Source organism: Megalobrama amblycephala, linkage group LG10 (assembly GCF_018812025.1).
Source record: "Megalobrama amblycephala isolate DHTTF-2021 linkage group LG10, ASM1881202v1, whole genome shotgun sequence".
Taxonomy (NCBI): domain Eukaryota; kingdom Metazoa; phylum Chordata; class Actinopteri; order Cypriniformes; family Xenocyprididae; genus Megalobrama; species Megalobrama amblycephala.
Genome location: NC_063053.1, coordinates 9,236,700 through 9,255,221, shown reverse-complemented (window position 1 = coordinate 9,255,221; position 18,522 = coordinate 9,236,700). Strand labels below are relative to the sequence as shown.

The window sequence follows — 18,522 nt, the reverse complement described above, 5'->3', positions numbered from 1 at the left end:
ATGGCAACTTCTTGATTCTGTAATCCTATTTCAGTATTTTTTCACAAATAAAGAAATTGTTAAAAAATATGAATGAGAAGGTGGTAAACACAGTAACCAACCAACATGGCAATCAGTAATCTGGTAAATTTGTGTGCACTGGGAATTTTTTTTTTTTAAATAAACTAAAAGTAAAACCAATTTTACATACAGCACACAGTTGAAAATTTTCTCTTAGAGAAGAGAAAGTGAGAACGCACAGCTGATATCAGTGTATCGATACTGCAGAAAAGGAGGATTGGAATCGTTTCCGATATTTCAGTATCGATACATATCGAAATATCAGTATTTTTGAAAAAACGAATAAAGACAGAGAATGTGAGTGCTGTGTACTCAGACGCTGGCATTCTGACACATCGGCTGATGCTGATATCTTAATGCCAAATATCAGCCGATATATCGGCCACGGCAATAAAAATGGAAAACAAAACTAGGACTGCACATATACAAACTGTAAACAAAGCAGCGCTTGCTTACCATTTTAAATATCAATCATACTGATCACTTTTCTTTACTTCACTCGGCTCATGTTATTTTGAAAATATTCGTGTATTCAAATGCTCAGGTAAGATGATGTAAAATTGTAACAGACTTCCGCCTGTACCATCTTGACTTCTTTGCTCACTTCCATCATTTTCGCTTTTATTCTCATGCAGTGACTCGTTATCTAAGCTGAAAAGCCAATCAAAATTTCTCTCTTTCACCAATGGCCCAATGCCGATTCAGCATGCTGAATTGGCCCCCAAAAAAACAACGCCGTCCAACTAGAAAATAATCCAACCAATGCTCAAAAACCTAAATGCCCAACATCGCACATTTTCATGATTTTCATGATATTAGAATTTCATTAGACTTTTTAGTCATATTATGAATATCACCAACTGCACAAAAATTTATATTTTGTCTTTTGTTTATTTGGGCCTCTGAATAAAACTGAGGATTCCATATTGAGTTTCATATTCTCCGATATCATACCACATAAGCTACAAAATCCTGATGTATCAAATAGGATACTCAAAAAAAAATCTTTACAGGACTTTACAGGGTTAAGAGCATTTAAGTTCAATATCTGTAAACTACAGTGTTGTAAATGTACAACACTGTACCCCTAAAACAACACATAATAAAAAGAAATTATGAAACACTATAGTCAAATATCGGAGCATAAACATTAACCCATCTAATGAAGCACATAATTGATTGCTCTCTTACAAGCAGATATTTGAAAGAGAGGGCCCGGATCATTCAGTGATGATGGCCACGTACTAACAACCAGCATCATTCATGATGCTACAGAGCACATCTTCATGACAGACAGTCAGGCACAATGCATAGATCCGTTATCTCCAACAGCATTAATAATACCAGCATCTTTTGACGATAAACAATCTTTCCACAGTCTGTCTCACTGCGCCGTATGATGTTCAAAGGTTGATGAGGAGTGTGAATTGATTATAGCTGAACTGATCAGTAGGCCAAATAAGCTTAGCCAGCTTGCTAGCAATGCTTGTCAATAACAAAATACACGTGTTAAGCGACCAATATGAACATATATCTTCACGTATCTTCCACATTTCTTCTACTTAAAGATGCGAATATGAATGAGAAAACCAAAAGACTTATGAATAATCAACAGAGCTGATGATGCAGCTAACCAACCTGTCAACAAGTTAGCAAGCGGTTTGTCATACCGACTACAGCTGTTAAACTACAAAAATAAACGTGTGAAATAAGACCTCGTGACCCTCTCGTTTTACTTTATAAGAGATTGTGTCTCTTTCTGCATTCACGCGTCTGTCAAAACAGAAAAACATGAAAACACTGCTGTTGACTCTATGGCAGCGAATCCAAAATGGCGTTCAGATTCATTTCTACTCGTTTGGCTAACTAGTTTAGCAGGCTGCCAAAAGCGTACAGATAAGTAATAATGCTGTAATGACTGCGTTGAATAAAGGCTTACATTTTAGACAGTTCCACGTAGAGTTGTCATGCCCTGCTGTTTTTCTGTAATATCACTAGACAGATATTCTGTCACCGGTAGGTAATCTCCACCACAGGCAAACTTACTGACGTGGAAATGGTGTAGGCGCACACTACCATGATATTTCCTGTCAACTGACAGCTGTTTCAGCCAATGGCCTTTTGATTCTAGGACTTTACTTCCCGTCTGTTTAAAAGAGATTAAGTCGTTATTTCGAAACAATAACATATCATTAACTTAATTTTAAATGGCTATTTTTACGTGTTTACATATTGCAAAGCCAATAACACTGCTTATCGTTGCCGTAACATTAATATTCTCCTGTTCGCGTTTAAAATAGGGCGGTTCTTCGGTGAAATCACATCCCAGCACGGTTGGTTGAATTACACTGCTGACGAAACAGCACGACGGAGGCGTTCAGAGTTCAGTTCATACACACGGGCTTATTTTTCTCCTGTCAAGCCTACATGAGCTCTGATAAAGCGTTTTCATAAAGAAAATTAATAAGCGATACAGCTTCCAAATAAATATTGTTAGACTGCATAGGAACAGTCCTTCGGAAGATTCTGACAGAAATTAACAATACACGTCAATACAGAAACTTATGTCAATGCTGCAAATCATTTGAAAAGGTATTTTAAGGTGTTTACTAACAGAATAGCATAAACCCAGTGATTAAAATAAACGGACTAAGTTATACAGAATAATACACAAAAGTTCATATCCACATTCAACAATTTTGCCCAAGGCCCAGTAGCCTGGGCTATTGTTTGACTGCAGGTGCGGGGCATGAAGTCTATCCATAATCTGTAACGTCGTGTTGTGTATCCAAAAAAAAAAAAAAAAAAAAAAAAACTCAGAAGAAGTGTACAACAAACATACATCTTCAACGTCTAATAATATCAGCATTCCTAATGCCATATAGCCCTGAACCATGAATACCTAAAACAGTTAATTCGTTTTTATTTTTTAATTAAGACGTTTCTATCTACATATAAAGAGAAGTGCATAACGTAGCCTACATTTGATTTATAAATAACCTAACTAAACATTACAAAAGCGCATTACAAAGTAACTTGAGATAGTAGCTTAGTCGTTGCACGCAAAACTGGCGTAAATTTTGGGCCGATTCAACGCCATCCCACGACCAGTTCGTATTTTACGAGGTGGCTTCGTACGACTTCACTCGTACGAATTCATACGATTTGTACGGGTAGGTTTGGGGGCGGGGTTAGGGCTAGGTCATTCGTGCGAATTCATACGAATTTGGCAACTCGTAAAATACGTACGATTTAGCAAAAAACGTACGAATTCGTACGAATTAGCGATTCGTGTTAAACCTCCTGAATCTAATGGCTTATCAAGAGAGAATTATAGCCTTTCTGCACACATCTGCTTTAAATTAGCCTACAACTGACTTGGGTAGGATTTAATTATAGCCTATTTATTTTTTATTTGATCTTTTTTATTGGGTAGCCTATCATTTTTATTTACAGTATTCTTTATTCAAATACTGAATACTTTATATGAATGGATCGATAATAAAGGTAAAATAAAGGTTCCAAAAGAGGGTTTTCACATAGAGGAACCTTTCCAAGAACCAATTTTGTTTTAGTAATTTGCCTTGTAATAATCTGATGAGGCTTTTCCAATATAAAGAACCTTTTGTGCATTTGAAAGGTTCCATGATTGTTAAAGGTTCTTCATGGATCCATGGATGCCAGCTAATAACCTTTATTTTTAAGAGTGTTTGAGGAAACTATAGAGTTGAGAAGAACTTTCTATTTACTGAGCAGAAAGAAGTAACCTAATGGCATGAAATAACACAACGCTAAGTAATCTATAAGTTTTGGAAAAGCTGTGGAAGTGAGCTCAGGGTTATTGACCGAAGCCTTGATTTACTGTGCGTTAAGTGAGCGCATGTGAGAGACTCTGAGAGAGAGAGAGAGAGAGAGAGAGAGAGAGAGAGAGAGAGAGAGAAGGGGTGGGCATTCATTCCTGCCGCGGACCTGTCGCACGAGATATTTAGCATAAAGTCAGTTCCCCTCTGCATGGGGATCGAGCCTTCACTCTTCGCTACAAACTTATGACAGGCAACACCGAGAGAGAGAAAGGGGAAACTGTCTCTTTTTATTTGCTCATCCTAAGGAACTTTCTACATGACGACTGCATCGTTTCAGAAAAGCAGCTAACACGCGAGAGTTGTACATTTTTCGAGGATTACCTCCACTAGACCGGGATTCATGTGAGTAGATGCATGACAAAAATCACTGTGGTGCTGATGATATGTGCTCTCGTGCGATGGAGGAGCTGTGAGGATGTTGTCTCCTTCCAGTCTCTCAAAAATATAAGCTACCTGAATCCAAAATAGATCGCAACACACATTTTGCTGATAGATGAGGTGCTCCAAAAGCCGTAGAGACCCGCGCCCATGAGCTCAGATAAAGGTCAGTTTTGATCGGCGACTGGAGAAGCATGGGACGAGCCAGCGTCGTTTATCATCGGGCTGAAGTTGATGTGATGATGTCCGGCTGTGCCGAAATGTACAAACCTCAGAACAACATGTACAACAGCTAGTAAATATAGACTTACTCCTTGAAGGTTACTTTAACTTTAAAATATGCAATATCGTGTCTAGGGTTGTAGTGCTATGTTATTATTAGCTTAAATATGGGGTTTAATTATTAGACAATATTTTAAATAATTAAACAATTTTTCAGCTTGATAACACAATCCCTTTCATTAAGAAAAACAGGAAGGTCCTAGGAAGTTACATGATGTCGGGAAAATTTTTATTTAAACCCTGTTTAACTCTTAGTCAGTTATTTTTAGCGCGGTGCAAATTATTTTCAGTTAAACGCTGGCTTGCGGAAAGCTTTAGATAATGTTTTAAATTAGTTGTTGTATGTTAAAATAAAAGCTTACATTGATTTTGAGCCAATTTGTGCCTTCAACAAAAGTGATTTGAAGCATTGTCGACGGTTAATAAAACTTTTGTTACATCGTTTTAACATTGGTATGACAATTGTGTTTAACTCGCATTGGATTACAAAAACAACAACATGAAACCTCGATATCTGCGATATTTCTCTTTCTATATTGCTGCATATCACATAACCACGTTTTTCCGGGATTGTTATAGGCCTATATAAGTCAAAATATTATGAATAAATAAGTATTCATGAATGAATGAATGAATATTAAAATATTATAAGTTAAAATATTAATTCAACATACCCAAACTGATAGGTGGCAGGTGCTCCAAACTTCCAAAGCCGTAAAATACCCGCACCCACTGTTCAGTTATTTCCTATAAAAACGAATAAAAAATATTCGGATAATATTTTAAAACAGTTCGCTTTTTAAAATCGGAATAAAGGAACGATGACATGCAACAATTTACTTATACATTAGCCTAGCTTCAGCAAATGTTTGGGGGCATTTCTGTAGGCCTAAATGTAAAATATAAAAATACTCAAGCAAACGCACCTGTTTATCTAAATTTACATGCGGCCAAATAGTCAAACAAGATTGACCGAAACATTTTTGCCAGAGTATTAAAAACCAAAATTAATCCGAATAGGCTCCATTTTCTTTCTTTAGCCTATTTGTATTTATTTTTTGTTGTTGTTGCATTTGTCTTTGTTGTGTTTTATTTCAGTATTTAAATAGTAAGCTAGTTTTCTTGTTTATGATGAATGCTTGTTTTTATTTCAACAATTTTTTATTACAAACGATAAATATAGGCTAGCATAGGCCTAGTTAAAATACAACAAACGTTCAAAAGTCAATCATAACCGCTAAATGTCGTTTAAACAAAATAACACCTTTAAAAACAATAAAAACAGTTTATTCATGTGTGTGCATGCTAAAACCTCACGGGCAGAACAGCGCGTGACGCTCTTGTGTTCGGCCATGTCTTTTCGTCTTGCTTTTAGTGGTGATATAATACAGAAACACACAGAAGGCTGCTTCGGCTTCAGCTGCATCCATATATCTAAATTCAGCCTCCTCAAAAACACGTAGACTATACTTTCTTTCAATTTTGCTAACAAACGAAAAGCAAGGATTTTTGTGCATGTTTCATAATTTCATTACCAAAACATTAGTATCTCAGTCGAACGTCGAATAGTGCGCGCGTAGGCTACTGTGTAATGGAATAAACATGAGCGATCTTATAGTAGTGAGTGAGATGAGCATCTCCTCGTACACGGATAGTCGGAGCTGTGCGTGCAGGAAAAGCCGCGCTTTGACATACACAGCCAAATGCAAATGGGTGTTAGGAGGGGAGAAATTAACATCTACAAACATTGGGTAGAAATTCCATCTGCCGCCGGCTCGAGTGGGCCCTTAATAAGTTCTCAGACAGCAAAGTGACACACATCTTAATCAACTCTTAATCCAAGGAATTAATTCTAAACGCGTTTATGAATAATTCCTGAGATAATGCAGCAGCCCGTGGAAATGTATGCTGTCTACCTCTGTCGAACCAACAGATGGACCCAGCAATCTTCTGAAAAACGAGAGGATTTTACCTCTATTATCTCTTCTCTTATATATATATATATATATATATATATATATATATATATATATATATATATATATATATATATATATATATATATATTAATGAGATCGATGTCGTTTTACTGCCTCCTCCCTGAGCCATATCTCAAAGGTAGCATACATTTCCCAATATAATGTGTGTGCCACCGAAGAGATACATAAAGTTTGTGCCAAACTTTATTTCACAGAAATATAAAATTATTATTACTACTATTATAGTACATTTTAGCCTTATAAAAATTTGAAAACAAACAAAACTTTTGATCATTCATTTAGACAATTGGTTATATAAGCTATATTCTATATACATAACCATGAAGGTCAGAAAAACCAGGTCACTTTCCCATTTGGTCTCTCCATTTTTTTTTTTTTTTTTTTTACATTCAAGTAATCTTGCATCTCGCCTTGTTGGCCCACAATCCTTAGAGGACCCTTGATAGAGTTTGAAATGTAATAATGTCACAAGTCCTGGCAGGGGAGAGGGGTGGGGGGTGCATTGACACCTTGCTCAGGATGAAATAACCAGCTTACGTCACCTATAGCATTGGGAACAAAGCTAAAGCAAGAGGAACAGCATCTGAACAGCTTGCCTATATCCGGGTATGTGTTGAAGTATATATCTATAGTATAGTGATTGTAATTCTGCTTTCTCGTGCTGCATTTACAAGGCAAGTTACCTCAATTGCTTATTAGATTAAAAAGAAAAGTGATTATAGAGATGATATTGTATCTTAACAATGAACCTTTTGATTGATGAATAGGGTGGAGTAAGAAAGTGTACTGTTAGAACATATTTGTAGCATTTTGAATGTATCTTGATTAATCAATGAATGTTAATTGATTAATTTCATTTATAGGCCAGACAGCACAAGACAAAAATCTGTTAAATCATTTAGCATTCTGTCCTGTGCACATTAAAACAAACAATTATAATTTAACAGGACACCCTGCTTTGTTATCCAAATGTTTTCTTTTAAGGATTCCTTATGTTGAGTATCTAGGCCTAAGCCTAGTTGTTTATCATCTGGTAACAAAACCTAATTGGATATGTGATTTGACTTCTAGTAAACACTAATGTTTTGGTATTGAAAAAAGTTGTAAATCAGTGATACTAAGGTGTTGGTCTGTTATTTATCACCACTGATAATCTCTAGATCCCCAGGGTCTGTCACCTCATGAATACTGATCACTTCCTGATTTTTCACTATGGCACTTGTTTGTTTCTTCTGGAGGATTCCATGCCTTAGCTTTTATTGATTGTACATGTACTTAAAACTATTTAAGAAAGAAAGAAAGATGTGATGAATTATGTTCTGGAGAAAGTGTAGGCCTGTATAATATTCCACTAACTGATGAATTTAAATTAATTAGTCTGGGCCGTAATGAGACTCTATTGTTAATACGGAATTAATGATGGAAAAGGCGGCCATCACCACCAATTCACATTATATACAATGGAGAAATGCCTGGTTTCCAAACCTGTCCGTAGATCGCTTATTAAGTAAAACTTGTATCGTTAAAGGAGCTGTCAGATCTATAGGTGCTGAACTAGGTCAAAACTTTCCCCAAAATCCTCAGCGAGTTTAAAAATAGTGCGTAAATGCTGCCAAACATTGCATAGCGCAAACAATGAACAAATGACATGTTATTTTGTCTGAACATTTTTAGGCATATTTATTAGGCTATTTTCAACCATGGGACGAAGGGCGTTCATCTTTTAATAGAAAAAGAAAATGTTTATTAAAACGTATGGCAGAGTGAGAATAAAATCTGTGAAATCAATAAACCTATCATTTTAAAGAATATATAATCTTTTTATAGCAATTAGTTGCGTTAATCAAAACAGGCCCACATTATGCATTATTGTGCATGAGCAGACTGCGTATCCTTCTAAATTAGTTTTTTTTTTTAACCAATACTTATTTTTTTCTCGTATATTGTAGATTCTAATTGAATGCAAGTATTTATTGCCCTCTCTTCTCAGTGAAAGCAAGGAGAAAGTTCTAATGAAGTTGCACAAGTCACGTGTGTAGCCCGAAGCGCTATTTTGCTACTCAGATAACAATAATTTTGGAAACAAATACGAATTATGCGCTCTTTGGAAAAATGAATGTGACTCCTTGGCTAAACTATAAGCTATTTATTTGTGTAATCTTCAACTGATAGGAAGATATAAAAATGTTTTCCATGAGATAGTGATTGATAGGCTAGTTGTTGGAAACCATATGTTTAAGCATGTATGTTTTGTGTGAGTTCATCATTACAGAGAAGTTTAATTTAAAACGGCAACAAACAAAAAAACAAACAAAAAAGAATTTAATCAAAAGAGGCTATTTGGAGTTCGAAGTGTGAAGAATTCGAATGTAAAATTATTGCTTTTATTTTAAGTTGGAATCTCGTTTCATCCACAAGGTTATATGAGCCAAACCTTCACACCTCTAACAATCCTCCAAGAGAAGTGAAATCCAGCAGCAAATAATAAAAGAGGAAATCACATGTTTTGTAGTCTGTTGGCGTTCAGTTCCGTAAACTCTCTTCGGCGCGCGAGTTTCGGTGCCGTTTGCTTCATCCAGTCACATAACAGATTCCAAGACGCAGTGTGATTATGTTTCTATATCTCTAGGGTGTAGCTGCTGTTACATAAATAAACGAGATGTTATTTTAGGCTCTGTTACGAGGCTGCTATTTAGGGCTTTTGGTTCACGTAATTTTGAACTTTGATTGATCGGTGTCTAGTCCAAAACGTTTTCAGACATAAAGAGTAGCTACAGTTGTAAACGGATGAACCCTATCATTTTGGAGATTTGCAACATAAAGCAAATGCGCTGGGCTTTATTACTAGCTACATCTCATTTGATATGATGAAACATGCAAATAATTGTTAATTTTCATTTCTTATTGCACATTCGGTTTAATAGCTTTTCTGATTTATTCTAGAAGTGGGTTTATTTATTTAGGTTTATATGTCTTATTTTGGGGGTTTAGATTTAATTGTTCTTTTTCCATCTGTTTCGCTTGTACTTTTTGCGCAGGAAAATCCTACCACAAGCAATTAACAATAAATGAATAAATATATATAAATAGGCCTGGCTATTTATTGACAAAATTATTGTTTAGTTTAATTAAACTTAATTAAAATTAGGCTACATTACGTTTGTTTACACGGTGTTTGTTTCCATCCATTTAACGCAACATTGCAATAATTTAGATTCTGTTAAATGGGTTCTCACTCAATTTTCTTCATCATAAATAATATCCAAGGTTGTTGAAATATTACAATGAACTTATCACTTCAGGTTGTGACTTTGCCACCAACTTTTAATGCAGCAATTCAACTTTTTGTTTACAGTAGGCTATACCTAAATTTTGTTCTGTTTTGATATTTCTGAGCGACACTGATCAGTCGTGCAAATATTATAGGACTGTTTAAGGAAATCTAATGAACAAGAACATTACAAAATCTATAAATGTAAGAATAAAAGGAGATTTGTGTCTTTTATTTCATTATCACAAGTCAGAATGAGCTGCGTCCCAGTGAAGCTGCGCAAACAATGCAGTCTCGTGTGTATTGAGCTTGTGTATATGGTGTATCAGCATTCATGTAAATTTTTGACCCTGTGCTGTTCACAGAGCCTGGCGGTCGAGGTGATGGATTTTAACCTTCTAACGGACAGTGAGGCCCGTAGCCCGGCACTGTCTCTGTCTGACTCCGGGACTCCTCAGCACGATCCGGGATGCAAAGGCCAGGACAACAGTGGTCAGTACATATTCATGTTTAATCATCAACACACACAAATTCATTCACTCATACTTGATTTTAAAGTAAAAAACGTTTATATATATATAGGCCTATTAGCCTAATCGAAATCTTTCAGTTTTGTGATAGACAGTCCAAATTCAGATATTGATATCGGCCCATTGCATGATTGAATGCTTATAAGCACATTCTGTTGGGTATTTTATAACACATTGTGTTCTTTATTCCGTGTTCAAGTTGAATTGGGTTAGTAATAACAGCTCCACATCTTTGGTTGTAGTTTTGAATAATCTTGGGTCATTTGAATCCAGGTAGCCTATAGCTTTTACAGACAGTCTTTCTGTGTGCACTGTGTACTGATGACAGTCGCCATTTGAAGGAGAACATCCCGGCTAGCCAGTCACGTGCTGAAGGAACGGCGCATAAATTATTCATTCCTGTGCCTCAAATTTGGTATCCAAATGACAGTCAAGTAGGACAATGCAATAAACCTAAACACCTGTGAAAAGAGCAAAGGTCTGAAGGCGATGTGCACTTCACCGAGACACTGCGCGACAGAAGATTATGTAATCGCAAACAAACTAAGAAAAAGCGTTTATTGTAACTTAAATTATGCTGTTAGGCTTATCTAGGTGTTAGCCTGACTCGTTACAGTTTTAAAGCATGCTGGCGCGCATGCAGGCAGTTGCAAAAAATAGGTTGAATGTAAAATCGCATTAACATAATGAGGAAAGCGATTTTATTATTTACGTTTTTTTTTTTTTTACAATGTTAAACATAGCTATGATAGGGAGGTCTATGACACTGAAAACTGGCAAACGTATGTCTGTATTCGGACCGTATTTTAAGTTTAATTGCAATTTCCATTAGCAGATGATAGGCCTAAATATCACTATCCGGAAGAATCGCCACAAGTTGGTTGTTTATGGAAAGTTTATATTTTTAGAAACTCATATCTCATAGAGCGGATATAGCCTCTAAGTAATAGGGAAACATTGAACCGCCGATGGGAAAATATCGTCTTTCACTAAAATCAACTCGATTAGAAACATATTAAGCTGTTAAATTATGATTATACATTTTCACATTTTATTCATAGACTATCTTGCAGGTTTATTTAGGCCTATTTTTTACTCTTTCAGAAGGCTATATATCGCCCTACCGCATTTCTGAAAAGTGCATGTCTTAATAAAAAAGATGTAAAGATAGGTTTTCATTAGGCTACTTAATTAAATAGTATGAAAATGTATTATTATTATTATTAGCCTATTATTATTAGCTAAGAAAAATGTGTTCATTTAAAAATACGATATGGCTACAAACATGAAAGTAAAGTCACTCTGAACAACATTTGAGATAAAAAAAATAAATAATACTAAATAAGAATATTATGAATGAATATTACTATATTTCATTTAATGAAACAGCGTTTTTAGTTGGCTACGAACGTTTAATTTCAGTCAACAGTTTCCGAGGGCATTCATAAATCCATAGTATCTTCTCGTTGATGGACAAAAATATTTCCGCGAAATTATATTCATATTAAACACCAACCTAATCACAACTGACGATAAATCAATGCATTTAAAAAGCGTTGATAGTAGGTTAATACAACAATGCGACTGAATTTTTTTTAGCGGTGTCGGGATTGCAAGTTCTGTGTTCCTCTCACGCCTATACACGACCTACCACAAAAAGGACAGATGCAAACCCAAAATGTCGTTGATTTCTCAGTCATTTCTCCGCTCATGTTGTCCACATCCAATATATTAATTTAATTGAGCTCTTTTTTAAATTAATCTTAAATCGAATTATTGTGTTGTTCATAAATGTTTTATTTTTATGGAACTTCTGCTTAATAGATGCTGCTGTAAGAGTTAAAGGGTATCTGCACTGACAGATGGCAGCATGATGTCTTATTGGTTTTCCTAGAGGCCCTGGAAAGCTTGCTGATTAGTTAGAACTGCTCCTAGAGAGTTAAGCTCTTGCCAAACAGCCCCAAACCTGCCCTGTCACTAATGGCTGATCCCAGGATTATGTGGCCAGCTAATTTAGCCCTTTCTGTGGGGTCTTCAGTTTGCAATTTGCAGAACTCTACACCACAGAGGGAGGATTTTCATCACACATACAAAAACACTTTGGGGCCTGCAGTTTATCTTGATCTTGCTTTCAAGGCAAACAGAAACTAAGTACTTTTTGTGTTTAGCACATCCATAGCTTATTTTATTTTATAATCTATTGTATTGCGGATCATCTTTGTGATAATTGTGGGACTTAGCCGTATATGCATCGGTTTAATTAATGTTTTTTCCTCTGACCCATGCAGACACAGAGAAGTCCCATCAGAACCACACAGATGAGTCAAACCCAGAGGACGGCTCTCTAAAGAAAAAACAGCGCCGTCAAAGGACACACTTTACCAGCCAGCAGCTCCAGGAACTCGAAGCCACCTTTCAGAGAAACCGTTATCCTGACATGAGCACACGAGAGGAGATCGCTGTGTGGACCAACCTCACAGAAGCAAGAGTACGGGTATGTGTCCCAAACTAAACCACTGCATACGGCACTTTGGGGTTCAAAAACAATTGTCGATGTAATAATCAGAACTTTTGTGAGTTGACACCCTGACTAACAAAGATAAGAAGTTACACTCTCAGAAGAAAAGGTTATATAGAACTATAAAGGGTTCTGTCATATATAGAACCTTTTAGAGGTTTCGGGATCATTTTATGTATATCATTTTTATTAGTTCATTTTGTTTTAATAGATTTTTCATTTTAAATTGTATGTAAGTTAAACAGCTCATAAACATACCTAGAAAAATTGAAATAACTTGCATTATATTAGTATATTATGCAATAATTTAACCTTCTGGTGGTCTTCGTGTGCCGGTCAAAAATGACCAATATTTTTTTTAATGAAATGAATGTAGGTTGATAAGGTTTTTATTTAATATATACGTTTTATTTTTAGGGGATTTTATGGTTTTATGGTGCTAAATTATATTTATGCAGTAGTTATAATCCATTTATTACCACTTTTTGAGCATAGACCTGAAAATGAAATTTCCAACTTCAAACTAAATCTTGAATTATTTTTTGAAAAGATACTTGGTAGATTTTAGTTGAAGTAGAAAAAAGTTTTAATGTTATGACCGTTTTTGTTGTTATGAAAGTTGTATTTTCAATTTTTTAATGAAGTATATATTTTCCAAAACATGTTTTACTCTAAAACTGCAATAAAATCACAGACATAAATCTAACCAAGTTATGTTCCAAATTTGAGACTGATATCTCAAAAAATGAGCTTTCAGTAAAATTTTGTTTGGGCGCAGTACCAAACGATTCCACTAGATGAAATTAGTTTCCCATTCATTTCCACTGTGGTCATTTCTGACCACAAGGAGGACCATTTTCAGGACCATTTTACCTTTTCGAATCATGTCATTCACATAGCAAGTGGCAAAACCTTTACCATGTTTCGTACCATTCAGATTAAGTAAAAAATTCTAAAAAAATAACCAAAGAGCCCAAATAACCTTTTGAAGAACTCTTTAAAAATTAAGTCAAGAACCGTAGAGTTCTATATTGAACCCCATTGATCCTTTTTTATAAGAGTGTTCACTATTCTGTCACTATGGTGCATTTGGAAACTGTGTATAATGAAAGGGCGTCCTTTTGAAACACGGGATATAAATTATAGGCCTGGTTTATTCCAGTATTTTCAGGAACACTTAAACACAAGACATTGGCTTTGGTATTGGCTGTGGCATTTTTTTTTTCTTTTACCAGAAAACTGCTATATTGAGATCTGTGATGTAACATGAACAATATTTTGCTTAGAAGAACCTAGAAAAGGTTTGTGACCTTCTGTCCCAACAAAAAGCAGAAGTTTGATTGGTGAAGCACACAAAAAGAGCAGGTGGACTCCCATTCTGATGGATGACAATACAATCGCTACCTCCTTGTCTGGCGAACATCTAATGGATCAAATTCATGTTGGCCAGAGGAAAGGTCACATAGCACACAGTCTTGGTTGTTATTTTGAAAGAACAACAGAGGTAGAGATACTCCTTTCCTAATGTCTATCAGTGGCCTCCTGAACCACGCATGTATGTCAGTAATCCCAGCTGGAACCTTATGCCGCATATTCCGCATGCTTCTGCTGTCATATTGATTTACGCAATTGATAGAGTATGTGCTCCTAATAAAAACACAAACCCTAAATCATGGCCCTGACCTAATGCCAGCTTGACCCAGGATACTTTAAAAAACTCTCCACAATGGACCACACATGACTGTGAAGGTTTCTTCTCCATTTGATGCTGCCACTGCTGGTTTTGAAATTGAATTGAAATACATTTTATTATACCCAAGGGATAATTTGTCCTGGGCTCAAGGTGTGTTTACATTGACAACACATCAATGGATCAATAAACAATAAATATAACAATACATACAAACAATACATAATAATGAAAACATTCTTATACCCTTTTTTAAATTAAGCATGTGCATTTGTTTACTATTTCCACATGATTTTACTTTGGGAAAACACATACATTTAAGCCAGCATCCCTCTTGTGCTCTTAATGTACTATATTTTAGTTCAATAATATTTTTTATTTCATATTTAGTATTTTTAGGGGATTTTAATGTACTAAATTATATTTATGCAGTAGTTATAATCCATTTAGTACCTGTTAACCACATTTTTTGGAGCACTGACCTGAAAATTAAATTTCCAACTTACATGACCAATATTTTTGTTTGTTTGTTTGTTTGTTTTAATGAAATGAATGTAGTTTGATAAGGTTTTTATTTAACATTTTGTATTTTTAGGGGATTTTATGGTACTAAATTATATTTATGCAGTAGTTATAATCCATTTATTACCTGTTAACCACTTTTTGAGCAAATTTCCAACATAAATCTTGAATGCTTTGAAGCACAGATTTAAGTTTGGTCTCTTTTTAACAAAGACACTTGGTAGATTATTGCTGAAGTAGAAAAAAAAAAAAAAACTTAAAAAAAGTTATAGAAGTTTAAGTTTATTGTTATGAAAAATGTTTTACTCTAAAACTGTGAGAAAATCAAAGCCATAAATCTAAACAAATTGTGTTCCAATTTGAGGTTAATATCTCAAAAAATGAGCTTTCAGTAAGATTTTCTTTAGGCGCAGTACCAAACGTTTCCACTAGGTGAAATTTGTTTCCATTCATTTCCAATGTGGTCATTTTTTTTTTTACCGTGAGGAGTAAAAGTATGACTATTTTTTCAGGATCATTTTACCTTTTCGAATCATGTCCATGATTTTTGTTTTTGTGTTCACATAGCTAGTGCCAAAACCTTTACCAAGTTTTGTACCATTATATATACCTGTATGCCAAAAATATAGAGAATGAGCACACTGATCATTGAACTATATTTGACATTCAGTTATTTTGGAAGGCTTTAAACACCATTGCCAAAGTGTCAGTGGAACATTCACAGAGAAGGGTATTCCCTCTCTCCCAATATAAACTGGTATCATTTACAGTATGCTGGATAAAAGATGTCATTAAATATTCCCAGAAAACTACAACACAAGCACAAATCCGGCAATGCACGATCACTATGTGAGATTATTTTTGAAATATGTGGAGACAATCCTTCTCAGAAGTGATAAAGTTTTAGCTTGAGTCATAATACCCATGATTGTTTGTATTTATCATATTTCTTTAAGTTACTAACTACAAAAATATGTTATGAGTTACAGAGTTATGAGGAAGGTGAAATCATTTTTCTGTGCTTCTTATGGATGTTACTTTTAAAAGAATTCATTTTACATATTGTATATAAAGGACGTTATTTACATTCCTGAAACCTAATATTTAAAAGCAGCTCTTGATTTCTTATTTTCTTTCTAGCTTGTTTTGTTTTTTTGTTTTTTTTTACTAATTACTATACAGTCAGTGAACACTTTCACAGAAAAAAGATCGACAAGAAAACAGCTTTATAATTTCTCAGCGAGCTAAATGAAATATATTAATTTAAATTTTCCCATTAAAACTTTAATCCACCCAATATCCCCTAAAAATAGGATATAAAATTGACTAAATGTGAGGGAAGCTCTTTAATGACATTTCTTACTGGGGAAACTCATAATAAGAGAATAAATTAGTTTAATAAATGACGCACTTAAATTCTGCCTGGCTGAACTTTTTATTGTTTAAATCTCATGAGAAGGAGTGTTTAAAAAAATCTGAATATTAAAGTTCTGTTGAGCTCTTTCTTACGTATTTTATGTTAGAGTGATAAAGAATGTGGCATTCAAAGTGACATTTTTGTTTTGCAATGAATTACATCGACACATGATGTTCCGACTGCGGACGGTGCTGTTAACCCCTTTCTCGTTGTCTTTTAAACAGGTGTGGTTTAAAAACCGCCGGGCCAAATGGAGAAAGCGAGAAAGGAACCAGCAAGCTGAGCTCTGCAAGAATGGTTTCGGCGCCCAGTTCAACGGACTCATGCAGCCGTATGACGACATGTACTCGGGCTATTCGTACAACAACTGGGCAACTAAGAGCCTGGCCAGCAGCCCCTTATCAGCCAAAAGCTTTCCTTTCTTTAACTCCATGAATGTAAGCCCGCTGTCCTCCCAGCCAATGTTCTCCCCGCCCAGCTCCATCCCTTCCATGAACATGGCCTCCTCGATGGTGCCCTCGGCGGTGGCAGGGGTGCCGGGCTCAGGCCTCAATAACCTGGGAAACCTGAACAACCTGAACAGCCCCACCCTCAATTCTGCGGCGGTGTCGGCAGCCGCCTGCCCTTATGCCACCACGGCCAGCCCGTACATGTACAGAGACACCTGCAACTCCAGTCTGGCCAGCCTCCGGCTCAAGGCCAAACAGCACGCCAACTTCGCTTACCCGGCCGTGCAGAACCCTGTGTCCAACTTAAGCCCCTGCCAGTATGCTGTGGACCGGCCAGTATGAAGTCCCCGCGCCTAGCGCTCAAAAAACCCCGACCCGAACTTCAAGCCCTTGTCTAGCCAACCCCACATCCGACTCCGAGGCATTATCACCCCGCAATGAACTTGTTATGGTTGCTGAAAGGACAGAATAGGAATAAGCTTCAAGAGGAAAGGAGCCTCACAATGGACCAGGCCTCAAAGAACTCATGCGAAAACATGTCGAGACTTTGTTGCTGTACCGACCAACTGTTTAAAAGCTTTTGTCCACTGCATGATTAGAGACAAAAGAGGACCTAAACACTTCCACTGCACTCATGGGAAGACCTTGCAAAGCGAAAAGAAAACCTGCTCTCACCATTGGTACAGGCGAGACGGTGTACATAACGGACTCTGTATTGTATGTGATAAACATATCTTGGAAATGTAGTATTTTAATGATGAGAGGAGCATGTTCCTCACGAGCGGATGTACCTCCTCAAGGAATTTTAATCTTTGTTGTGAATTCCATTCACCTAAGGTCAGAGGTCAAAGGTTGATGTAAGATGACAAAACCTAGCAGTGAGTAGTTTCAGATGAAAAGAAAAATAAGTACAAAAACTCTGAAAATTAGGACTTTTTTTTTTTTTTAAAAGAATTAACTAAAAAGCCATTGAGTAAATAGATTTGTGTGGTGTTCTAAAAAAAGGGAGTCTATGACTGTAATATAATGTATGTAAGAGTGCAGTTGTTATAAAACAAGCTTTTTCTGGTGTAGCCTGCTTTGTCTCATTAAAAGTAAAATAAATGATTATTTGTTTTTATGAATAACCCATGCTTTGAAAGAAAATACCGCTCACTATCTGAATGATCCGCTCGCGACATTGGCCTGGTGAAAAACACAATGTCCTTGTGACACCATAGCAACGCAACCTCAGATCCATGGCAACATTATACAACAGAAGTGACAGCGCGGGAGAGCGGGAGACAGAGAGATATAGATGTTCTTATTGGCCTGTCACTGATCTGTTTGACCTACAGTCTTGGAGGGGCTTCCATCAAGCGCCACTCACTATCCTGTAACGGGGGGAATTCTTGGTACAGTGCCTTGTACTTCCGAGGGAATACTGCCAAGATTACGTAAGCGTACGAGAGGCATCCCCCCCCTAGAGTCGCAATGGGGTATCTTGCTCAGGTTTACAGATCTAGCAACCTTATATCTCACAATGTACATTTAAAGAAACAT

At 36.1% G+C, this 18,522-nt stretch overlaps 2 protein-coding genes across 10 annotated transcripts in view; one reads left to right on the top strand and one right to left on the bottom strand.

Annotated features, from left to right (window-relative positions):
- Positions 1 to 2,157, bottom strand: part of gbf1 (golgi brefeldin A resistant guanine nucleotide exchange factor 1) — an 85,802-nt gene extending 83,645 nt beyond the window's left edge. For all 9 annotated transcript variants that reach the window (XM_048204404.1, XM_048204406.1, XM_048204407.1 and 6 more), the window contains exon 1: positions 2,000 to 2,157. The gene's annotated coding sequence lies outside the window, so the exon portion shown is untranslated. The remainder of the gene's footprint in view (positions 1 to 1,999) is intronic.
- Positions 2,158 to 3,983: 1,826 nt separating this feature from the next.
- On the top strand, positions 3,984 to 18,087 carry pitx3 (paired-like homeodomain 3). The gene is made up of 4 exons (XM_048204403.1): positions 3,984 to 4,265; positions 10,220 to 10,346; positions 12,673 to 12,878; positions 16,756 to 18,087. The coding sequence occupies exons 2-4, from the start codon at positions 10,238 to 10,240 to the stop codon at positions 17,320 to 17,322; spliced, it is 882 nt and encodes a 293-aa protein (XP_048060360.1). The 5' UTR covers positions 3,984 to 4,265; positions 10,220 to 10,237; the 3' UTR covers positions 17,323 to 18,087.
- Positions 18,088 to 18,522: the final 435 nt, after the last annotated feature.

Bases quoted from the DNA above. Each gene is read 5' to 3' on its own strand.
- pitx3 (XM_048204403.1), top strand. From the start codon at position 10,238: ATGGATTTTAACCTTCTAACGGACAGTGAGGCCCGTAGCCCGGCACTG. The intron at 10,347-12,672 runs GTCAGTACATAT...TGACCCATGCAG, and splicing joins CAAAGGCCAGGACAACAGTG to ACACAGAGAAGTCCCATCAG. The intron at 12,879-16,755 runs GTATGTGTCCCA...TCTTTTAAACAG, and splicing joins TCACAGAAGCAAGAGTACGG to GTGTGGTTTAAAAACCGCCG.